Genomic DNA, 25,998 nt, shown 5'->3' on the forward strand with positions numbered 1-25,998 from the left:
ATAAGGTGTGATTCTATTTCTTTTGTGTTTATTTTTTACTTCAAGGTCACTTTCTAATAGTTCTTATGTTGAAGCATGGAAATAAATGAAATGTTGTCTGGGCCCTGAATTCACCTATGATTGGCAACAGCTTCCCTACTTCTAGATTCTAAAATTTCTTTTGATTCTAAAATATTTTTAAATGTTTCTTTGAGAGTATCTTTTTTATCATCACGAGGCCTAGAATAGTGGGTTAAACCAGTGTAACTTCCTTATAAATACTATTAGCATGTCAACATGTCTTATAAACAATAGATGTTCAGGAGGCTCATGATCTTGAAACTTAAAAAGATTGGATTATTTTCTTAGTACACAGAATGGAACAATGGCAATACAAACAGGGGCAGCAATCTAGATTTGGACATGTAATATTTATGGATTCTGATATATTATAATTTTGCTAATACTTTCTTTTTGTAGTCACCTTTTCTCATTAGAAATGTGTTTAGGGATTAAACCTTGTTTTAGCTGTAGTGTTTTGAGTTGCCTTGGTAATGCCTATAAATCAGTTTTTAGTTCATAAGGACATACACAGATGCAGTGTCTTAAAATAAGAGTATTATCATAAATTATATGTAAGACTTTTCACCTATGCATTTCAAGTGAAACTAGGGTAAGAACAACTGTCAGCTACAATGGCTATTTTGTGTCAACCCAGACTTAATATCTGCCAAAGTAATTTTTGTTTATAAACACAGGTTTTCCCGTGTTTAGTTTGATGTGTTGTACTGAACAGAGCATAAGAAAGCTATGTGTTTCTATGTATTCCATTAAATAATATTGAAACGCAATATGCTTGGTTTTGAAAACCAGGTTTTTATGCAGGAGTCAGTTTTAGATCAGTGTTCAAATAAGGATGTCATTTGTTGTCATGGTTGTTACATTTGGGAAGCAACATTAGTTTGAAATCTGTATTATCCTCTTGTTTTCATTGCTTCACTTTGATATGTGTAGGAGAAGTTACAACTGCAAGGAGTATTTCTTTTGAAAGAAGAAGTCCCAATACAGAAACTATGTGACAGTCAGTCTTCATGTCTTGGACTATTTACATGGGATTAGGATTCATTTCTGATTCTCTTCTGTCATGTAAAGAAAAAAGGAGGAGAAAAAATCCCCCAAAGAAAGGGTCACTGGCTTTAAAAAATTCTTTTTCTTTCCAAGAGTGTGGAATGTTAATATCTCACTGAGGCTTAAGTTTTTACTGTTGTGGTCATGGTAACAGGCTCCTTTCACCAAGTAAGCAGGCCTTGCAAAACACAGAGACCTGGCACAAACATTTGATTTTCTTCAGTACAGTAATATTAAAGCAGATTCTTTCCTTATGCCAAACACAGGATTCATTGTGGGAAACCATTTTTAATATGTAGCTTCCATAGGAAGTTAAATCTCTTCGTAACCCTCAAAATTAGTGGATATGCTTTTTTACCTTTTTAAATGTTTTCATAAGCAGCTGCTAAGCAAAACTCCAGACCACTTGTACTTTAGTTGAGAAAATCTATTTTATTTTACAACATTTCTGGCATAACAAATACCTTCAAGATTTTCCCTAAAATATTTGATTCGAAAGCTGAATCTTAAAACTTTTCTGAAAATTCCTTGTTTCTTAATACTGTGTTCTTCATCTCAGAGTTGTTTTGAGTCACCTTGCCTTCTTTTGTTGATTAATATTTCCTTGGACTTCACTTATTTTACACTAACAGCTATAGAGATCTCAGGCAGTAATAATGAAAACAGTGAAATGTGAATACAGGCTTAATTACAGCTGATTTTTATAGAGCAGGTATTGATTTGGTACAGAGATTACTAGTTCAAGATCAGCTTCATCCTTTTCTTTTTTTCTCCTCCTCTTAGGAGAGGGCTCTTCAGCATGTCCAGACCTGCTAATTTGCTGTAGCTGTTTCTTACTTAAGTCCCTGATGCCAGGAATTGAACTCTAGTTTTGTGAAAGCTAATGAAATTGCCAGCAAGCTTTGTGTTATAAATTACTATTTACATCTATATAGTATTAAAAAAATGCAGCCCATTAATGAACAGCTTTGAGTGCTACTGCTGTACTCTTGGTTGGCCCGAAGTGCTCCTATGAAGCAATGAGAAAAAGAGAGAAGAATCTGTTCTTTTCCTGAGTTCTTGAATGAATAATGACAAAGGACTTGTCTGTATTAAACTATAACAGAATCAGGGAACCCAGCAGAAAGCACAGTTGTTCTTTGACCTACTTTCAGCAATTTAGGCAGTCTAGAGAGCAGCCTTCATGGTTTAGGTAGAGCCTACATAGCACATATAATGTTAAGTGGGATTCATGTAAGATTTTTTTAGGGAAACGTTCGGGGCCCCTATTCCCTGTCATACCTCCTGTGGGAAAAGAGGAGAGGAACCAGGTTGTTCAGTTCGCCCTTGTGTACACGTAAGTCACACCAATATAACTGCATTGGTTTAAAATTGCACTAAAGTTAAATCAGTGCAGCTTTCTCATATAGGCAAGGCATTAAACTCTTAACACCTGGAGTCACCATCACATTCTGCCCTTTTGGTGTATGAGGCTTGAAAATTCTACGAGAAGCATATGGCAAGGACTTAAATGATCTGTCGATAATCTAGTTTTGTTGTGGCTTTTGCGGCCTGTATGACAAGCACTAACAGCAGACTTCATTGAAGAGTCATGCTGCTATTTTGCTTTATTTTTTTACCTCCTGCCTACTGTCTTTTCAAAGGCTAATGGAATAAATGAAAGGAGAGGTAAAGTTGTTTAGACTATTAATTTGATGTGGCTGGTTATTGATTTCACATCTAATGTTAAAAACTTTTGCTTAGGGTTATTATTGCATGCCTTGCCAGGTTTGTACTTATTTAACATTTATTGAAGCTTTTAAAATGATTAAATTAAATTGATGTGAAAAGCTCTATAGGTAACTTTTGGGTTTAGAATAGGTTTATTTTGCTTTACTATCAGTTGATTAGCAATAAGATCAAGCTAAACTGAAGTAAAAGAACATAAAATGAAAGAAATGAAGCTACATGGGGATTTTGCATTGATTTAGCTAAATTCTTGCATGTTTATGGCAGATAAAGCTTTACTAAAGATCCTTATAGACTTGTAAAAGTCTAGGTCTGCTTTCCTACAGCTGAACTGGTGAGATTAAGTGCAAAAGATCTATGATATAAGCATTATAATTTCACTAAACTTAGTTTGGGTTGTGTTGGTTTCCCTGCAATTATGTCAACTTTATGTATATTACATCTGTTTCTTCTTTTTCTGTGTTCTGCACTGCATGTAACTCTGGAAGAGCCAATATTATATGATTTCCTGAGAAGAAAGAGGCAGTTTCTCTAAAATAATCTCTGCAGCACTGGAACTCTCTACTTATCTACAGAATGAGCCAAAATGAGCAAAATAGTATGCTGTAGCGTTCTTGTATGTGCTATTGGGGGACCTGGAAGAGGCTGTACCTTAGGAAAGGAGGACATGCCAGTCTACAAAATCATCCTTATTTTGTTTATGTTTTATGATTTGTATTAAAGTAGCAGCTAGAGGTCCCAGGTTAGGGTTGTGGCCCTATAAAAATATGAAAGCTAGTAAAAGATAGTCCTTGGACCAAAGAACTTGTAGTATTGTTTAATGATGAAAGAATAAAAGGATGGGATTGTAGAGGGGGAAATTAGGTAAGTATTATACCATCTTTTTCACAAATATTAATTATGCAAACAGTGTATGCATAACAGAGTTTACAATTGCTTAGTGGTGGTCAACAGATAAAACTGTTGATATGAATATGCAGCCAAACTTGCATCTTAAGCACATCTTATAAAACTAAATGTTTTCCTGCAATCTAGGTCTTCAGTTTAAATTAGAAAAATACTAGAAGGAATCTAAATTGCGCAGAGTCAAATTCTCAGCTCTGCTGTTAGCACCAGAAGATTACAGAGCATCTTCACCAAATCCTGTTACAGCCACCAGTCACTTAGAAAGACAATAGGTAGAAATTCTATTTTAACTATTAGAGAGGACCTGGCCATTTTTTTTTACTGTGATTCCTAGTAGGGGTGTGCAAAGTGGCAAACCCAGAAGTATTTCTGGTCCACTTCTGGGTCTGCCATGGAGCACTCTGGGCCCCCCCATGCCTTCCCCAGCTCAGTGATCAGCTGCAGGGGGACCCTGGGTGCCCCCCCCGGACCCAGGAGGCACCAGTCGCCGACCCGGGGACTAGTGGCGGGGGCCCCCAGTGCACTCCGATGGACCCGGAAGTGGACTGGAAGTGCTTCTGGTCCACTTCCGGGTCTGCTGCCAAGTGCTTTTGTGATACACTCCATGTGCCCCAGCATTGCAGCACTCATGAGCTGCCTGCTACCTAGAGGTATGTAGAAAAAAACATATAAAGCTGTCTCTATGTCTGAATCTCCAAATCTTTCTGAATCAATTTGGAGGGTTCTGATTTGATTCAGAGAGATTAAACAGCCCTCTGATTTGATTCAGGTTTGGAGATTCAGCCACCAAATTGGGCCAAATCTCCCCTGAATTTATGCAGGGACCGAAGCTTCACACAGCCCTAATTTCTAGTGGATGATGGAACAGTTTTTTGCCCAGGGTAAAGAGAAAAGAAAAATTTGCCATAATGGCAAATTATATTCTAAAACTTGCTGCTACTCCTCATTACGTTCACATGTTTTGATGTTTGATCATTACAGTAAAACTCTTAATGATTTGGACTGCAAATGAATGATATTCCCAAGTATTTGTTAAAGTAACTTCTTATAGATTCATAGATTGTAGAGCTGTAAAGGACTTTGGAAGATCATTGGGTGTAGCCCCCTGCACCAAGCAGGAAAGATAACGGGGTCACCTCTGGAGGGAGCTTATTCCACAGTCTGGACTCCCTGACTGTGAAGGAGTTTTTCCTACTGATGAGCCTGAATCGATCTTTCAGGAGTTTGTGGCCGTTACTCCTGGTTCTTCCCTCGTGTGCCCTGGTGAACAGTTGCTCACTGAGCCCTTGATGTACCTAGTGTAGCGGTAAGCTGCTACCAGGTCCCCTCTCAGCCTTCTTTTCCTCAGGCTGAAGAGTCTCAGATCCCTCAGCCTTTCCTCGTATAGCTTATATATGAGGAAAAGTAATAGTTTTAAATTAGATAGATAGATAGATAGATAGATAGATAGATAATTTTTTTTTATACATGCTGGTTGATGATTTTTCATTCAGCCCTAATAGCATAAAGTATACAGTTTACACATGAAGAATAAGGTTTGCAGTTGTACATCCATATGGGTCTTGAGAAGACTAAGGTAACAGTTCCAGGATCTAGATAGCCAGTCTTCTGGGCCCTGCTTAAAAAGAATGTTAGACATGGTATCTGCACCTGCAGAATGTGTTTAAATGATTTGGAACTAGGAAAAGTAATCTGCTATTGCTCAGATTTGAACAGGGGACAAGGGTGTGGGGTTAGCAGCATGAGGAATTTACTGATTGGATCCCAACACTGTTGATTCATGCTCATTGAAAGAATAGAACTGGACTAGCCAGGTAGCTTAAGTACTTGAAAGATTCTAGTTTAACACAGGTTAATCTGAATCTTTTTTTTCATGCTACTGATCTTCACTCATTTCTCTCATTTGGTTTGACTACAGTATAAACAAACACACTGAACAAATAAACTAACATTTTGAGACATTATCTTTTTACTTTTTCAACAGTTGGCTTTGCTAAAAACCAAGCAGTAGTGCAGAGCTCAGGGATCTATCTCTGCTTTCTGGATTCGGTGAGTTAAATTTTTTACATTCTATTTAGTTTTGTCAACAAAGCACTTTGTTTTTCTTATGTGGGTTGATTTGCCTTTTAGTCGAACAATTTATCATATTTGTATACCTGTTTAGTACTAATTATAACTTGGTATTAATCTTCTAACTTTGCAACTACCTTACAGCCCTACCACTTTGTTCTGTAATCTCATATCATAAGGTGCTGTTAGTAGGGTTGGACCAGGTGGACATTTAGATAGTCTTAGGAGTTTTGCCTTCCTACATACTGGACCAAGGCCTTCATGTAGCAATAGGAGGTGTCCTGTTTTAGGATGTTTATTTTTTCAGGTCAAGTGTAGAACCAAGGTCTTGACAGTCTCTGATCTTTTCAGGAGAACATGGGAGCTAATACTACAAGTCTGACTAGATTTAACTTGGGTAATCATGTTCTGTTTTCATAAATTTCACTTTCAGTGGCAATTGATTACAGGGTTCCCTTTTTTAATTTCCTGGTTTAAACTCCATGTACTATTGCTAAACACTTCTAAACAGCTGTATATTTTCATTTGTTTCGATTCAAGGGAATCTACCATTTATTTTGTCCCAGCTGAGCACTGGTTTTACAAAAATACTTTTCTAGTAGTAATCTGATTGTCTATCTGTAATCACGCCTATATAATTTAAACTCTGTTTAGGTACATGTGTATTGATGGCAAATTTTTTTTATTTGGATGAATTATGTTGATGCGTTCTAGTCTTTTAGTCTCCTACTTAAACAGAATTTTAAAGAGAATTTTAATCTTTATAGAAGGCTGTGAAAAATGACATTTCCAAAAGTATATATCAAATATTGCATGTGTATTCCTGAAATGACGGTTGAGCATTCAGAGTAACAGACCTCATTCATCTATAAAAATCCTTGAGCATCTGACAGCTCACATGTTTCACATAGCACAAAATATTTTACTTCAGTAGTTCTTAGTGAGTTATAGAACACTGCAGTCTTTACAAAGTCTCATTACTGGTTTCTTAATGGCTTTTTCATAAGAGAATTATTTTACAAGAAGTGGAAGGATGAAAGTCTGTTGCATGTCCACCTGTGAAGCAGCATTATTTTAAAGTAGGTTATGGGTGCTTTTTGTAAGCCAGTGGGGGCCAAACTTTGTGGCAAGAATGCCACAAATACCCTCTCCACAAATGCCACTCTTATCCCCTTCCCCCTGCCTGGTCTGCTGCTATGCTTTCTGTGCGATCTGCTACTTTGGTTTCTGGTCCCTGCCCTATCTACCACTGTGCTTCCTGCTCCCTCCCCAATCAGTCATGTGCCATACATAGAGGCTACCTGTGCCACTTGTGGCACCTGTGCTGCAGGTTGTAAACTATGTTTGTGAAGGCCTTGGCCCTGTATAGGATAAAGTAATGGAAGTTTTGTTCTTGACTGCAGTACATATAGGAATATATATTATGATTATGAGTAGACACTATGCAAATCTTCCTTGTACACTGCCAGAAGTTACCATCTTAATTCATGTGAGTAGTCAGTGAACATGAGTCTTGCTGATTTTGAGTTCAGTAGTACTGTTTTAGAAGTAAAGTTAGCAAGATCTGATTAAGTCAGTCAGAATTTGCAGTTTGGGTATTAGAGTCTTGAATAATTGTGCCACAGTGTATAATTTAATTAAAAGGGGTTTGGGATGAAACCACTGACCTAATTCTAGTTATTGGGAATCTGTGTTTCCATAGATAAAAACCAAGTGAACTAATCTATTGCACCATGTAGCTTCATGCCCCCTCTTGCCAAAATGCTTATATATAACATCTGTTGGTTATTAGAATCTCACGTAATAATTAGCATCATATTACCAAAAGAATCTAAAGCTAAATGCCAAAAGTATTGTACCACAGGTATTTTCTGCTGCATGTTAGAGTCTCACTTAATAGAATTGTACACTTACTAGCATACAAGTTTTTTTCCACCCACTTTGAAAGCAAGTCTGCCCATGGGGATGTTCATTGTGCAGCTAGCTTGCTACGCAGTAGCCATTGATCAACTAAGCATGGGTGATTGGGGGGTCCACACGGGCTTTTACTTTGCCCTTTTTACTTTGTCGCTGGTTCTTAGAATCACCAGTTTTCTGAATCAAAGGTTCTCTGTTCAATGTGATTCTGATAATCAACAGACACTGCATGTGATTCACTGAGGTAAGTCTTGAAGGGATAGTTTTGCAACTTCTACCTGAGACAGCTGTAAAACCGTGTGATTGTAAAGCGGGTAGGTTTTTTACATTCTTGTATTTAACATTTAAATAAAAGCTATATTAGTTTGTATGTATAAATCATTTTTATAGTCTTGGACTTGATTACATTTATATATCATGCACCTTCACATTGCCATGCAGTTTCCCTTCACTGACTTGTTCTGTTGGGTAAAATAGTCAGTAGCAATCATCCAGAAATATTAAGGCATAAGAAGAAGGACCCACTCTCCCCCTCCCCACTGGGTGGTTATTTCAGACTTGGTACAATATTCATTTTAGCATGAATATGCTCTTTGTAAGGTCAGCACCATTTGCAAAGGTTTTGGATGAATTGTTTTCTTCTACAATAAGATTACGTTCAGAAAAAAAACACAGAAGCCACAGTTTGTTTTTTCTTTTTCACATCCATACCCACATCTCATTGAACTAGATATTTTAAAGAATAAATCATTCTAAACCAGCCAAATCAAGTATCTATATGAAAGAAATTATTTATCTGATTTGTTGTTAAAACGTCCTTCCATTTCTTTTTGTGATTATGACTGTTTTCTGAAAATGAGCAGCTCTGAGGGGATAAAATAATTGCAGACACTGCTGTACCATAGGGATTGCTCAATTTTCTTGGAAGGAGGTATTGGCTCCAAAGAGAACTTGTTCACTTGACATCCCAGCTGGAGGCAAGCTGCTCTTGTATCGCAGCAAAGATACCTCTGTGAGGAAAACGAATTGGGGAAAAATGTGGAAAAGAGAATAAAGAGCTCAGAACTGTCAGAATTTGATCAGTTCATTCTTGCGTTAAGTGCTGGCAATTGACTAACAACTAATGTGTGCTTGTTTTTCTGCAGCAACTATTTGTTAGACTATTTGTAACTAATTGTTTCAATTACCAACTCTTATCTACTTTCTTATTTTCCCCATTGTTAAAATAGGTAAAGGGTGTCGGGGCCAAGGGGCTGTGGCCAGCAGCCCGGGCACGTGGGCCGGGGAAGTCGGCACGGCGGACTAGAATTAGGCACTGACACGTGGAGGTTGATTAAAGATTATTTTACTTACACCGTAGATGGTCGCGGTGCAGGCAGGAAAACTTGCTTGAGTTGCAGTTACAGACAAACACAAGTGGAGTTTGCTAGGCTCCACCGAAGACACACGAGTGGAGTTTGCTAGGCTCCGCAAAACAAACACGATGAGAGCTCTCTGAACCTATACGAGAGTCCGAGCTGTGACTCTCAACGAGCGCGCAGGGCATGGGTACGTCAAGGATCGTCCGGTGACGGGGAGAGTTTCTTGATGGCTGATCAAACCATTATTCGGTCCAAGATATACGTAGAAATCCACGAGATAATCGTGGACTCCTTGCCGGAATTCTCTCAGATTTCTCCCGGAATTCTCGGAATCGGGGTTCTCAGGATCCTCCTGAGATTCTCGGAGATCTCCAACTTGGGCGGAAACTGCTCAAGCCTCTTATACGGCTAGCAAGCCAATCGCTAGCTGCCACGTGGGAATAATTTAGAAACAGCCAATAATGGGGAACAAATTTACATGCGAGCGGTGGGAACTCCTTTGCACCGGGGTTTTCTCTCTGCAGCTGAGAATTGCACCGTGCAAAGAAAGCTCCATGTGGCGGGAAATAATTCTGCAGTGCCGAAGCGCACACACAATCATTGGGTAATGACAAAGGGTAGTACACATTTGAGAAATTGTTCATATTTTCATGGTTTTTATATTCTGGCTAAATCTTAGCTATAGTAATGACTATGGACTTATGGAACTTACTAATTTATGGACGCACACTCTTATCTTGCTCTCCATTCCATCTTTAGGTGTTTGCAAATTTACTAGTTGCATTGTATTATAATCTTAGATCAAGGTTGCACAACTCAAACCTCACTGAGGCCCATCTGCAAAGTACACTTTCAAATAGAAGACTGCCACTATTGGTATCCACTCTGATCAGATGTAAGCCCTCAGTCCATTTGCAAGCTGGAAACTGGACCACACATGCAGGTTCATGAACGAATTACTGAATCAATGCTCAACAAAGACACAGGACTTGCTTTCTGGCTTTTCAACTTTTTTGTTTAATAAAATGGTTGAGTACAGAATGATGGGACTGCTCTGGTGGGCCACATTTGACTCACTGGCCACATGTGACCCCTGTTTTTGATGTGAGCTCTGGATCAGAGGCCATCTTTATTACTCATTTATACAGTCCCTAAAACCAGTGGTTAGCAACTTTTCAGAGCTGTGGCCAAAACAACCAGGCTTGGGTCCAAGAAAGGCAGGCTAGTAGTCTAATCCGGCTGCCTTGGCTTTTCTTGTCATCAACTTTTCCCTGGCTCCCAGCTGAAGTGCAGGTACAGATCCCAGCTACCCAGTGGTAACGCAGCTTCTCACTGCCTGACCTGATGCCATGGGTGTAGTGAAGCCCCACACAGCCGGAACATCTCTGAAGCCCCCTAGCTCTGTGAGTTGCATGGCTCTTAAGCAAGCTTACCCTTGCTTAAGAAAGGAAGACTGGTCTTCAGAGGGAACTTCCAGCATAAAGAACAAAGTAATATGGCTTACACTTACAGATACAAATTATAGATGCCTGTTCCTATTGTTGAGCTCTTATTTATAGTGACATTCACTCATCTTCAGGTGAACCAAATGAAAATGAATTGAGACAGAGAAGTGATGGTGGTGGGCAGGCCTTTGACTTACACCTGTCTCAGGTTTGCAGCCTTGGGGTGCTCCTGAATCCTCTGCTGCACCTAGATCTTCAAGTGGCAGCTGTGGCTAGGAGTGCCTTGCACTAACTCCACCTGGAGAAAAGGCTGCAACCCTTTCTTTTAGACTGTGATCTGGCTACCATCATCCATGTCTTCATAACCTCAAGGCTAGACTACTGCTGTGTGCTTTGTTCAGGGCTGCCTTTGGAAACTGTTGGGAAGCTGCCGCTGGTGCAGAAATATGGGGCTCACCTTCTGATGGGGGTGGGTCACCAGGAACACACAACTCCAGTGCCCCAGAGTCTCCATTGACTTCCAGTAGTTTTCCAGGTGCTATTCAAGGTGGGGCTTTTGATCAATAGGACCCTAAATGTTTCGGGCCCTGTGTACCTAAAAGACTGCCTTCTCCGTTATGCCCCATTATGATCCCTATGGTCAGCCAAGAACACCCTCCTACAAGTGCCATCAGTACCCTGGGTCTGCCTAGCCAAAATATGTGAGATGTCATTCTCTGCACTTGCTCATCAGGTCTGAAACTACCAAACTTGGACATCTTTCAGAAGTTCTGTAAGACCTTCCTATTTAGGTGGGCATTTATCAGACACACCTAAGATGAGAGATTGTTTCGAGTGTCTCTTTTATCTTGATATTCAAGTTCCCTTTTACACACTGTCTTTGTTCTCTTGTCACTCCCCTGTTTTTGAGTTATTCTCTTATTGTAAACTGCCCTGATCCTTTGTTGGGAATGGTGGTATATAAATAAATATAGACTAGAAGTTTTGTTGGGGTTTTTTGTTTTTTTTTTTGGGGGGGGGGGGGGAGTGGAGTGTCATTTTTTTTAAAAAGAATTTATTTTTAGTTGCTTCTAATCTTAACCTAAACACATCCCTAGTATTTAGGGTTTACTGTGTGCTTGTCACAGAGCTTGTCCCTTGACTGTCAAGGGTGAAGAAATATGAGCATATTCTTTTGAAAATTGCAGTTAATGCACCTTTAATACCCGTCATAGTTTGTATCATACAGCATCTGATCAGACTTATTTTCAGCACCTATGAAAGGCTTTCAGTCATGCCTAGTGGAGTATGCAATTTTTTTTTAAGTGTGCTTGTTTCTTAGCTGCCTCAAAGATGCTGTTGTTTGAACTTTACTGCCATAATGTCATTGCTTGCTAATAGTTAAAGTGACATCATTAGGAAAGGAGGTTAAGTTTATTTACTGAACATGAGAAGAGAACAGGTATTATTGTTCCCATATATGAATTGGCAGCTAATGATCTTTACTTTTCTGTTTCTGAGATTTACTCTTGTTTTACATTTTAAATTGGAGAATATAAAATCTAAGTTACTACAAACTCTCAAGAACCCTTTTTCTTGGGTGTTAATGAAGGGCTCAGTGCAGGTTTTAGAACTTAACCAGCATCTCTTGACGGAGTTTTGGAGTTTTCACACTTAAGGTTAGTTTTTACCCTTGAAGTTAGTTTTCAGTGAGGCACATAGTACCTGTTTTTTTTTATTGTCATCTTTACTTGTTGTTCTTGGCACACTAGATGTGTTAAGTGCCGTTAAAAGCAAAGCCTTTTCTTTTATTAGGACCAACGTCCTAGGTGTTAATGAACTTTTGAAGTATTTTTGCTCTTTCCAATCAGTGTCTGTAAAGCTAAGGAAGGGGCAATGATCAGACTATTTCGTTCATTTTTTGTGGGGCTTTGTAGTATATCATCCCCTATAGCTTCCTCGTCAAAAAAATTAACCGATACACTTAGTGTGTCAAAATAGAGGATAGCATTGAAGCAGTTTTAGTCTCCATTACCAGTGCAGCAGTATGGAGTGAGCCATACACTGTCAATGAGAACTTGTTTCAATGCTAATAAGTACCCAAAAAACAAAACAGCAATAACAAAACACCACTATTCAGCACCAAAAACATTTTTCAAAAGAAGAATAGAGTTAATCTGCTAACCTTATAAATGAAAACAGTGGAAAAACAAACATGTAGTTCATGGAATGAAGTGGTGGAAAATATTCTGAGGAAGAGATGCATGCAGTCTGTTGGCAAAAGTGCAGCATTTGGAATTGGGAGTCTGGGTTTAATTCATAGTTTTTCCACTCACTCTGCTCTGACCTTGAGAAAGTAGACTCCAGTCCTGCAAACACATACATAGGTACATGCTTAGCCGTACTCTTGTGAAAAAGTTAAATATACGCATTTGCAGGATTGAGATCTTATGCTCTCTGTGCCTCAGTTTAACCCATCAATAAACAGGGCAAATAAAAAATTTCACTGAATGGCTAAAATATGGAGATGTGACCTATAGGCTATGCATAGCTTTTAGAAGTCATTTAATTGTCTTGACTTATAATCACATGTTCCATTGACAGTCAGTAGGACTTGTGCACCTTGGCTACTTAGGAACTTTGAAAAACATACCCCTGACAAATACCATATTTTATCACATAGAACACACACCTTTTCCCCAGAAATCAGTCCCCCAATTTGGTGTTCAGACGTTAAGCAGGGAAGCTTATTTTCCAACCATGATAAAAGTACTCTGCTTAGATTTCTAGTCTACAGTGCAGTAGCTGTTGCTTTACTATCCAAGCAGCTGAGGAAGTCAGTTGACTTAATGGCTTACCATTCTTCACTCCAGAGATGTTAATGATCATCTCTCCTTTATAATGGTTTTGATAATCCATCAATCAAGCTAACCTTTCTTAGGGCAGTTCTGTGTTCTGTTAGTTGCTTCTGGTCTCTCTCCTCCTATCTCAAAGCCTTTGAAACTCTTTAGCTCTTTTCAAAATCATATATCCATCCATGGAGACCAGTCTTCAACAACAACTAGGGTTTCAGCTTTAGTTAAGCAGGAAAGGGCTGGTGACTCAGTTAAGGTTTAGGCTCTGTCCTTGCTCTATGCAGTCATAACTGGAAAAATCTTTTTCTTCATTCAGCCTTTCAAAACAAGGTGCATATTTTATGCCACGTCATGCTGTATGTGTTATCACATATTCAGGTCCCATCTCCTACAGCAATAGAGTAGGGGGTTTTTTAAGTATGATTTTGACAATTACAGTTTTCTCCCACTGCTCATTTCAAATGCAGTTAAATCAGCTTTGTGCATATTTCTGCTCAAAATTCTCTCTCAGGCTAAGAACAAATTTAAGCTTAAAAGGTAAGAGTCGGGCAAGGTTAAACACAACTGAAATAGAACCTTTAGAATGAATAAATTTATAGAGTCTCAAATGTAAGCACTGCTGTGCATATAGCCCATCATATATTTGCTTTTTTATCTTATATTTACACCTACTGATTTACTATGAAAAAGTTATTAGTGGATATTCAAATTTTAAGAACAAATTGATAATCGGTACTATGGCTTATTGTTTTTACTCTAATAGAGTATAACCCTGATTGTAAGATGACCCCCCCAGTAATTATACTTTATGGAAAAAAATGTTATAATTTTCCAGGTATAAAATCTAATTATTGGAGGTTTGCCTTAAATTTGCCCCCCTTCCACTGCTGCAGCAAGGAAAATAATAAATCAGGGGTGGGGGGTCAGGCAGCCCCTCTGTTTCCCCCCACATTTTTCTTTTTGCAGCCCCTTTCCTCTCTGTCAGACCCTGCTCTCCCTGAGCACAAGGAAATTAAAAGCCAAAGTTAAAACAATAACCTTGAAATTAAATGTGGCTGTAACAATTTACATGTAGTACTCATGCACTTAGTTTATCCAGAATTGATGCGTGTTACCTTTTTTTTTTTAAAACTGCCTCAAATTTTAGCACAGATACTCCATAAACTCACCTTTAAGCAGCACTTTGGCAATTATTTATATGTTATACGCTTGATCTTCACCTACAAGTGACCTAGCAACCTCTTTTTTAATTAATATATTTCATGTTCCAGGTCAAATCAGTTCCAAATCATATCAGTGGAGCAGAACTCAAAAGAATCCGTTTTATTTTTGTTGTTTGGGTTTTTTTGGGGGGTGGGATTGGGGAATACACACCCCCCCCCACCCCATTTAGCAAAACTGTTTATTCACACACAAACCACATCTAAAGCCCATGCACCCATTACGGTAAGTGCAACCACGGACCCACACTCTCGCGCACCCATCCTCAGTCCTTTCCCTAACTCAGTCACACTGTCTCTTAGTCCTAACCCTGATTTTGGTTTTTACATTCTCAGTTCATTCACTACTGTTGTCATTGTTGCTGTCACTGTAGCTGTTGCTTCTACTGGCACCACTGCTGTCATAGTCGCTGTCTCCAGGTCCAGTTGTTTCACTGCCTCTTAGTTATTCCTGTCTACTCCCCTCTAGGGGGGGTCCTTGAAGAGCTGTGCCAAGTGTCCCTTTGCCAAGTGGAGTTGGCTGCGTGTTCTCCATCCGCTCCCACCAATTTCCAGTAGTAGGACTAGAGTTCACACAGAAGCATTTTAACACAGTCTGTTTCTTCGAGTTCTGTGTGTCTGTACATCAGGAGGTTTCCTGACTCCCACAGGGTGCTCCTGATGCAGGACACAAACTGGTCGATGCGGGTTGTTGGGGACCCCTGATGTTTAGTCAGGTGTCTGTATAGCACTGCCTCCCTGGTCATTATCCTGACCCTTGTCACCTCTTTGCAGAGCCAGTTTACCTTTCTCCACACCCCCTTGGTGTATGGTCAAAGCCATAGGAGGTGGTTGATGGTCTCTGTTGTGCCTTGGCAGATTTCCCTGGGGCAGCTGTGTCGAGTCGTTTGCCCCTCTCTGTGTCTCCGGACCCTCACTTGGAGTGCATGGTAAGTTATTAGCCAGTTCAAGTCTTGTAGTCGTTTTGTAGGCCCTTGTGGAAGATCCACTCCCAAATGACCTGGTAGTCCTCATTGGGGAGCAGCTCCACAGTTGATAGCCTGTCTTTGGCTCTGACTGCCTTCTGGATCTTCCTGTGGTTGGACATAGTCACCGGGCATCCATTCTGTAGCCTGTACTTGCTCTGGAACTCGTCCAGGATCCTGTAGAACCAGGAGTGTTCCATGGTCCACAATCTCCCATTGGTTGGTGCACCCCCCACGGTCTCAGGAGATGACCTGCAAAAAATCTGATGAGACAAACTGTTTTGGTCTCTGCACCAGTTGCTAGCTTGCAGATCTGGCTCATGTACCTTGCCTGCAGGAATAGGTGGATGTCTGATATCCCCCTGCCCCCGGTCCATTTTTTCTTGTACAATTTCTTCCTTGCCACCTTCTCCCCTCGGGATCCCCAGAAGAAGACACACATGACTCTCTGGATTCTGTAGGTGACATGTTTCAGAGGGAAGAAGACGCCCAGTGCGGTGTACAGAATCACTGGTAGCAACAGCGCCACGCGCCCCCCCTACCCCTTCCCATGGAGAAGTGGCACATGTGCCACAGACCCAACCTCTGCTTAGCCTTGGTCTCCTTCTCCCAGGCCATCTTTCCACTCAGCTTGGGGTCGAACTCTACCCTGAGGGTCTTGACCCCCTTTCGGGGAACTGAGACCCCCAGGGACTCCAGGTGCCCAAGCTTGCCCATGGCCAGGCAAGTGCTCTTGCTCACATTGAGCTTGGCCCCCGCTGCCACTCCATAGACTTTCGTGCACCACAGGGATTTTTCCACGGAACACATATTCCAGCACAGGATGTTCAGGCCATCCAAGTAGGCCAGGACCCCTGGTCTCTTCCTTGCTTCTGCCAAGGATCTGGAATCCACTCATCACGGGGTCCTGCCTGATGCACTGGGCTAGAGGTTCAATGGTCATAAGGCCTCTTGCTTGACATTAGCCCAAAGCCAAAGGCTTGTGATTTACCACATAGTTCATTGGTCTGGGCCCCGTCAGAGTCATCAGCATTTCAAGCCATGGTGACCCCACAACTCAGCACTGCTCAGTACGTGTGTGTGTATTCCAGATACCCCCCACAAAGGATCCATATGCTAATTGGCCACCACTCATGACTGGAACACAGTGTTCTTGTCAAGAGTCCCATGTTACTCCTAAAGTTTATAGGCAGACAAGGCACAAGGCAACCTTGTCTAGCTTCATGTCATGGAGAGTGTGGCCACATTAATCATATGTGCCAGGCTGAGAAGAGGGGTGACAGAGGGATTTTGGGTGAAATGTTTGGGGCCCCATTCCTCAGGCATTTAAGGCTGGTGAAGACACAAGAATCATTGGAAATGGGGAAAGAAAGGCACACGGCTCAGCTGTGGGAATGAAGAGGAAGTCAAAATGCTTGCAGTGTCATGGCTGACCATGACTTGAAAAAGATTTGGTGGTGAGGGGGACTTGCGCTTAATGGGCACTACTGTTTGTTTTACTTGGATGGGTTGCATTAACTTATCCTTGTGGTAAGTTTCTGCTTCTCACTGCCTCCTATATCTTCTTGTGGTTTACCATGGTTGCAGTGCCTGTGCTCTATAGAAGATACAGGAGGTAGTGAGAACCAGAGACATCATGTTGCCTGTGGGCTTGCTTCCAGGCAATGCTTGCCAAGCTGTGTGGGAACACATCTTTTGCAAGGACCTGCGTAAAGACCATAGAGACCTGAACTGGCTGATAGCCCACCAAGTCCTCCCAGTGAGGGCCCGGAGACATAGGGGTGGCTGGGGAGACCAAGCTGTCCATGGGCAATCTCCCAAGGTACCACAGAGACTACTGACCACCTCCTATGACTCTGCTTGTATGCCAAGGAGGTGTAGAAGAAGGTAAAGTGGCTCTGCGAAGCAGTGTCAGGGGTCAGACAGCTGTGAACACTGAAATTTCATGAAAGCCTATGCTCACTCGGATGCCTTTGCCAGTGCAGTACATCCTCAAAGTGACAGGTTGTATCACCAAAATATGGGCTATATTGAAGATACATTTCTGGACTTCATGTGTTACTGCCTTTTATGGGACCATTTTACAATGTCATATGGGATATCTGTGCACCTCTTAAGAAATTGTGGTGATTTAGGGATGAAGTTACCCCAACTCCTTTGATCCACCTCATAATCTCACTTTGCATAATTTTTTTAAAAATTCCCATAGTTGCTCCAGTTACACCCCATAGGTTGCTATTTCTGCACTAGTTTTTAATCTATCTACTATATTCCTGGATGGTGTGTTTTCACATCTCTTGGAGACAGGGTATCTGATTACAGGCGGTCCTCAACTTGCAACATTTTGAGTTTCAATGTTTTGCACTTACAGTGTTTATAAATTGACACCCTGTTTCAACTTTATGACGTCAGTTTCGACTTTACAATGCTTGATCTGATGCAATGCCACACCAGCGAACAAGTTCACTGTGTCGCTCATCTCACTGGAGAATATCTGTCCAAACTTCCTTGAACACTTTCTTTAAGCAAGAAGACAAGACTCCAGAAAACCTGCAGCCAAGACTCCTGAGAAGACTCCAGCCAAGAACCATTCAAAAAGTCCAACCAAGAATCTTTCAAAAAGTCCAGCAAAGTCACCTCGAAGAAGTCCTTCCAAATCAATATGATTGCTATTTAAATATAAATACATTAGCGTAGCTATATTACTCATCTATAATTGATTGAGTACAAAATTCTGGGGTATTTTTAGTGGAAATAGGGTATCGAGCCTTGGTTTGTTTCTTATATGAAAATTGGTTCTGAGTTATAACGTTTCGACTTCAGATGTGGTTTTCAGGAACCAGTTGTGTCGTAAGACCAAGGACTGTATTCTGTATTCATGGAATTTCAACAGCTATTGCAGTACCAAGTTTTGCAGCAGTGGACATAGGATTAGTGAGCACAGAGAGTGAAAGAGAGAAAATGTAAATTGCCAGGCACTGTAGGCACTTGACAGCTGCATACTGTTAAGCAGTGCTTCTGGTCCAGTGAAATGGGCAGTGAATGGTGGGATCAGATCATAATGCAGTGATCAAGAGTGGCTGCAGAACATCCAACTGCAGGAGCAACACTTGAATGCTCTCATGTGATTGGAAGTCGGCTTGGTGTTGGAATGTCCATGGTCATACAATGTGCAAGGCTATCGAGTGTGTACTATTATGCAAGGTTGTGAATCTAGACAATGTGAAGGAGATAATAGCGTGCTTCTGTATAAACCCTAGTAGCCTGATTTTGTGCCCTCTCCAAAACTGGGTTTTAAGAAAAAAGGAAATCTTTTTCCATGGTTATGCAAAAAGTGTTAATAAATCACCAATTAACATTAATGTTATGTGGTCAGAAAATGGGTATAGTACTCGCATCTTGGGTATATAGGTCTTTTTGAAAAGCTGAAAGCGGTGATGTTTTCCTGGCACCAGCACATTGAAATTGGTGACTTTGTAGTGCCAGGTTGTGTCCAGTTCTTGGAGACTAAACCTACCCTTTGCTTCACTAACTCAAGAAACCATATGCTTGGTACCTGGACAGCAATGAAGAAAATTTTAACTGTGGTTTAAGCAGGTCGAATATGAATTATGAATGTTCATGTGATACATTAAAAGGGCAATAAAAATGCCTCATAACTAAGATGAATCTTAATGAGACAGATATTCCTATTGTTGCTACTATATGTTGTATTTTGTGTAATGTATGTGAAGGATGGGGGAAGAGATTACTGACAGGCAAGAGATGGAAAGACTATTAACTGATTTTTGAACAACCAGACACAAGGGCATTTACAAGAGTATATCATGTTGCTGTATGACTAAGGGAGGCTTTATGAGCGGACTTTGATAGCTGGCCCTCATCAGACAGTGTGCTGCTTTGTGTTAACTTGTCACTGTCATTAAGAAAAAGAGAACACTAATGTTGAATTGCTGCGTTTAGTGAAAAAAGTGGAAAAATTTAAGCTGTAAGGCAAATTCCTCAGTGGGTTATCACACTGGAGTTCAGTGAAGTCCTGGCGGGTTATGTGTAGATGCAGCCAGTACATGCTTGTCATTTTGAATTTGTCCAGACTGATTTAAGAAACAAATACTGAAACAGCTACAGCTTTGAATAATGTCCTGAAGTTTCCTATTTACTTAGAGTTTAACTCTGTTTACTTAGAGTTTTCCTTTTCTTCCACTAAATACTGAAATGAAATGAAACAAAACAAAACAATTATGTTAGTGTGAATAATGGCTGAGGGGTGGGGGGAGGGTGATGGCTGATACAACTGGCTTTGCGTATGTGGCAGCATCTGTAAGTGATGTGGAGCTGGACTGGAGCAAGCCAGCCTTCTGCAGAAAGGATATAGCTGATATGAACACGAGCAGGCAGAGTGCCTGTCGGACTGAAAGGTGATAGAGATCATGGGCCCCCCACTGGCAGAAACACATCTGGGCTTGTTTAGAAATCCCTGCTGGCTTTTCATGTGAAATAAAGACCTTTTCATTCTCCCATCTTTCAGCAAATTGCTTCCCTTGCTCAAAATGGATTTTTGAGAACAGGAAGCATGTTTGTAATCAAGCAAATTCCTATAAATTCTTAGTTATTTTGAGTGCCTGTTATACGGTTCTATTTCTGGTTTGGTACTTTGCTGATTGCTGTTTAACTTTTTCTTTGACAGTGTTTGCTTTTACGTATACATTTTTTTTTACCAAAACAAAAAAAAAGCCTACTGCTTTCTGACATGTTTTCATTGAATTTGTCAGAAAGTATGTTAGAAGTAGTTATTTGAAAAATTGTATTTATTTACAGGTTCTTTTTCCAAAAGGTTTTTATTAACTTTACAGCGATACTGTTGTGAATATGTAACCAATGAAACTCTGCAGTGTTGGCAGTCATTGCAAATACAGTTTCTTTTGCATGGCAGGAATCCTGACCTTTTCTACTATCTGCAATGTTTGTCAAGGAACCACATCTAGACATTTCCATTTCAGCAGGGAAATATTTTTTTCAGAAGTGACTCAAAAGCTCTGTTAAAACTTTGACAAATAGCTTACATGAATATAATGCTTTTCATCCCAAAAGATCACAGATTGCTTGTTAACTGGAGTAATTTAATTGCTATGCAAGTACAATCAAATGGAAGGTGGGAATTGGCTAATATACAATTTTAGGACAGGAAGTAAAAAATAACACATGTCATTTAGATTGCATTAAGAATAGGAGTGGGTGAGGTCTAGATGCTGACCATTACATTTGAAACTATCTCCAAATTTGGGAGGAAGCCTTTGGATGCCATTAACTATGAGTCATCAGGACCTCAGATTTACATCTTTTCAGGAAGGCCATTAGTGTATTTGACTCCACTGAACATCCCTCCTCACTTTGTTGTATAAAATATAACTACAAACTTGCTTTTCTGATGGTTGACCTTACATTTTGTAAATCCTTCACAGCCAGATCCATAAAGGGAATGAGGCACCTGAATTGCCCCCAAGTTCAGGTGACTGATCCACAAAACCCTTGCTAAATTGCTTGGACATCAAAGTGAAAGTAGGTGCCTACATAGTCAGGCAGAAAACAGACTCTTGGTTCCTAAAGTTCAAAAACTGTGCATACTCTTAATATCTTTGCTGAACTGATTATTTAGGTACCTAAACCTGACCTGAGACCATTTGGGATTCACAAACTAGATGTCCCTGCACCTAAATTCTTGGATTGGACTAATCTGTCTGCCAAGTGGGAGGCCTGAGCAGCAGGCCCTCCTTAGCCCAAGAAGAGTCATATCAGTGCCTCCTAGGAGAGGGCCCCACATAACAGGTTAGAGCAGGCATTCTCAACCTGGTGCTTAGAAGCATGATAATGCTCTTGTGATTTGATAAAGTGCTCTTCAACAAATCCAAAAATGGTGCTCAAAAGCACTCACAACCACGCGAAGAATCTTGTTGTGAGAGGCACAGGGGGATGCAGTCGATTGGCTGTTGGTTGAGTAGCATGACCTGGCATCTTGTAGGCTGATTGGCTGACTAGACAGGCACAGTGGTCGGGCAGAGGAGTGTCACAGTCAGTTGTGTGATAGCTGTTTGATCATATGCATCTGTCTGTGTTCTCTGGAATCAGAGTCTGTAGTGAATAAAGGACTTTGAGAAAGCTAGTTTTTTGCTCCTCGGGGGGAGGGGAAACAAACAAAACAACCCCCAACAATGTGTTGTTCACTTCTCAGCTCACGTGCTTCATACGTGTTGTACAAAGTGATGCCACAACTGAAAAAAGTATTTTTGAGTGTGTTAATGCTTATTGGTAGAACAATTGTAAAGGATATATATAAAACACTTATGCAGCTTGTCACTTTGCATAATGTTGATATTTGTAAACTTGTATCAGTGTATCTTTGTAAACTTTCCAATGGTGTACTCTCCACGATGGGGGAAAAACAAAGGTCTTATTACATATTTGATCAAGGATGGTAGGATACCCGATTTTGTGCAGTCACTGTTTAATTCACATATAAGTACTTTGCAGTTGACTAAAAAAATTAAACAACAACCATGGAGTGTTTTAAAACTATTGTAAAAGTCATCAAATATCTGACATCGAGGCCACTCAATAAATGACTTCTAAAGGTGTTTCTGGAAGACTTACAAGCTCCCTACTCTGAGATTATTCTTCGTGCTGAAGTTAGGTGGCTTAGTCATGCCAAAGCACTTGGAGTGTGGGAGGTTTTTGAGGAGATAAAGGCCTTCTTAGTGTAAAATAAGAACTTCGGTTTATTCCCTGAAATTTTCACAGATGAATTACTTTTCACAGATGAATTACTACTTCAAGATCGTTTCAGGCTGGACATAAGGAAGAACTTCTTTACTGTCCGAGCCCCCAAGGTCTGGAACAGCCTGCCACTGGAGGTGGTTCAAGCGCCTTCATTGAACACCTTCAAGATGAAACTGGATGCTTATCTTGCTGGGATCCTATGACCCCAGCTGATTTCCTGCCTTTTGGGCGGGGGGCTGGACTCGATGATCTTCTGAGGTCCTTTTCAGCCCTGATGTCTATGAAATCTATGAATTCAAGATCACAGTCTCATTTATGGTTGATCTTTTTTTTTTTTGCCACTTGAATGGTTTGAATTTAAAGCTTCAAGGGAGATGCAACACTGTTTTTTTTGTATGAGGAAATAACGGCTTTCCAAAAGAAACTTAGTCTTTTTTTCTCAGTCAGATATGAGAGGGAGCCTTACATCAGTCTCCAGAACTCAAGAAATGTTTGTCAGAAGCTGAATCTAAACAGTGCCCACCAGTTATAACCAAGGCTGTCAAAAATCTTATTGATGATTCAGGGGAAGATTTGAGTTCCTGCAGGAACACATGCCCAAATTTATGCTGATGACATAGCCATTAAGTTTCCGAGCAGATGATCTTTCAAGAATTTTCCAGGCCACAGAAATGGCAGCAGCAGAATTAGAATTTACAGATTTGCAGTCATCACTGGCCGTAAAACACCGGTTTCAACAAGAAGATAGTTTTACATTCTGGGAATCATCCGACAATAAGAACAAATTGACTTTGTTAAGGCATGAGGCATTTAAAGTTCTTGCAGTGTTTGGAACAATACACATATGAAAGTAGGTTTTAATTAGTGAACAACATCAAAAACAAGAAACGAGCAAGACTGATTACAGAACATTTGGAAGAATTGTATTTGAGGAACTCTTCATAAAGGACAAGTAAATATTAAGAAACTAGTGAATGCTGTTCAAAGTCAAGGGTAACATTAGATGCTGTAAGGTAAGGCAAGTTTTCTTTTGCATTAGGTCTTTTAAAACTTATGTTTCCAACAGTTATACCTCTTTGATTAATAAAGTTAATAGAAATGTTTGCATTATTTATATTTATTAATGTATCAATACTACATGTCAGTTATGTCACATTGAAAGGCATAATTGATGATAATGATTATGTCTATTTGATTTTCTTTTAATGCTCCTTGAAAAAGGCTAAGTCATTGCAGTGCTCATTAATGAAAAATGGTTGAGAACCCTTGGGTTAGAGAGTAGTCTGGATTGGGGTATTTTACATTCCTTCTGTTGAAGCTCAGCTAATGGGCAGCCAAGAATGTAAGTCATTGGGTCAGCTACGGAGGCAAGCGAGAGGTAATGTGCCTCTACTCCTTCTCTACTGAATGCCTTCTAGGTCACAAACACATGGCACACAGAGGCAGCTCAAGGCATACACCATGCACAGCAAGTGAGGCCAGTCCAGGATGCCTGCACACATGGCATGCGTGGCTAGTCCAGGGTACATGCTGCATATGGTGCCAGTGCTAGACCGATCCCATACAGTAGATCCGACATGCAGGGCAGATCTGTGGGCTCAATCCAGCCTGTGGACCAGCCCTGTGCTTTTCATTTGGCCCACAGAGCCTAATGAATTTGACACCACTGCTATAGATTATTCTGGGGCTTGGAAGTTAGAGTACTCTCTGGAGAGGTGGGAGATGTAGGTTTGATCTAGCTTAGAATTCAGATCTTTTGTTTCCTGAGTGCTTATACAACTAAACTACTGTGCAAAAAGTTGACACCAACTACTGACATGAACATGAATGGAAGCCACCTGAGACTAAGAGATGTGATTTCATTCATATACCCCTCTTCCCCACTTCCTACACATCAGGACTGCAGTACATTCAAACTTCTTTGAATGGAAATGATAAAAGTTCGTACCATTGTTGAGTGGATTTGATTGGCACAAAGTTTGGTTTAATGTCTTCTGGAATAACCAACATTTAATCTTCGGGAAAAACCGTTGCTCAGAAATGGTGTTCCTTAATTTAATTGTATCTGTGCAATGTGTTACAGCATCTATCACTTATGCTGTGTTCTTGTTTTGTAGACAAACCTTTCATGTATTCATACTTCGGCATTTGTGACGGGGCATGCTCGGGGCCAAGTCTTGAGTCAGCCCACCCACCTGTCTCTATGGGGCAGCCTGCCCAGTCTTGCCTGCTATGTCTTTGCTGTTCCTATAACTGGTGGAAAATGCAGGAGACTATCCATTACATGCCCCAATGTCAGGGGGCACTATCTACCGCTCCGAACCTCACCTACACGGTGGTCCATGCCTCGCAGATGGCATCATAAGTTTTTGCTATATGCCCAGCCTAAAGCCAGACCAAGCTTAGTGCTTGCTTTCAGGCCTCTTTCTCATGCACATTCACACCGCCGTCCTCTCACTAGGGCCTTTCACACTCCACCCCCTCTCACAGGGTCTCTTTCCTACATCTCCAGCTTGTTCTGCCCTACTGCCTCTTGGAGTGGCTCCCATTGGCCTTGGGGCTTTATCCAGATCACACCTTGGGTGACAGATGTACAGTCTCTTGGGCCTCTCCTGCAACCCTCACCTGGGTAGTGGCCAGCCAGGTTTCCTTTTGTACTTCTTCAAATACTGTCAAAAGAGGTGAGCTAACAAGACAACAGGAGTACTGGTTTTGGGTGTTGCTCATGGTTGTAAATTGTGTTGTTCATCCATTCACCTGTCTGCTCCATTTTTTTTGGAACAAACATGGGGCTGATGTATAGGAAATTGTCATCTCTGTTTTACGGTGTAAGACTTAATTTCTGTATCTGTTTCCCATTCAAGTGAACAAAACAGGGTGTCAGAGCTAAGTCACTGTGTAACATGTATATACAAGCATGTGATAGCAAAAAAGATCTTTCACTGTGTGGTTTGTTTAGTAAGGGTCACTTAGCAGAAAAGTTCAGATTTTGATCTTCATTATAGAGGTTACAGATTTTTTGGGGAGGGGAGAGAAGGGGAAGACTGAGAGGAGTATTTTGAAGTTTTTACTGTTTGAACAGTGCTCTTTTTATGCTAGCTAATATAGGAACATTCTTTAATAAAGTACTTGATCTCTGGAGACATAAGACAAAATTTGCCACTTTGTTCCTCCTGCCAGTAGGAAGAATGGCACCTGAATAACAGCCTTTTGCAGTGAGAAACAACTAATTTCCTGTTCTGCCACTTGTTAATCTATGCAGTACTATAATGTTCCTGTTGGGATTTAAAGAGATGAGTTAGAACTGTTTATTCTTTTTATGCAAAGCATGTATTTATTTTTCAAATATCAAAACTGAATGAATATACCTAGACAGACAGAGGTGCAAATTTGCATGTTAACTCTCTTGCCACTTTGTACTTGGAGTAGACAAAATACTACATTCGTATAGTCGAAGTTTAGTTTCTGGCATATATAATTTTGGTACTATGAAGTTATTTTCAAAAGCACATAGCATTGGACTAATTTCTATTTAAGTCAAGACTTTACAGCATTAGACAGCTGCAGATAGAGAAACAGTTAGATAGTGTCAGTGCACCCCCTGACCAGCCACACTCGCCACTTAGGCGATGGGCAGGCGGGGCAGGGCGGGGGGGCACAGCGGCCGCCCG

At 40.5% G+C, this 25,998-nt stretch overlaps 1 protein-coding gene across 4 annotated transcripts in view; it reads left to right on the plus strand.

Moving 5' to 3' along the window:
• The window catches only part of B3GNTL1 (UDP-GlcNAc:betaGal beta-1,3-N-acetylglucosaminyltransferase like 1), a 353,034-nt gene that overhangs the window by 14,013 nt on the left and 313,023 nt on the right, over nucleotides 1–25,998 (plus strand). For all 4 annotated transcript variants that reach the window (XM_025210189.1, XM_025210188.1, XM_025210191.1 and 1 more), the window contains exon 4: nucleotides 5,726–5,790. In XM_025210189.1, coding sequence (XP_025065974.1) covers nucleotides 5,726–5,790 — 65 coding nt within the window. The remainder of the gene's footprint in view (nucleotides 1–5,725; nucleotides 5,791–25,998) is intronic.

The sequence above is a fragment of the Alligator sinensis genome, unplaced genomic scaffold (assembly GCF_000455745.1).
Source record: "Alligator sinensis unplaced genomic scaffold, ASM45574v1 scaffold694_1, whole genome shotgun sequence".
Lineage (NCBI taxonomy): Eukaryota > Metazoa > Chordata > Crocodylia > Alligatoridae > Alligator > Alligator sinensis.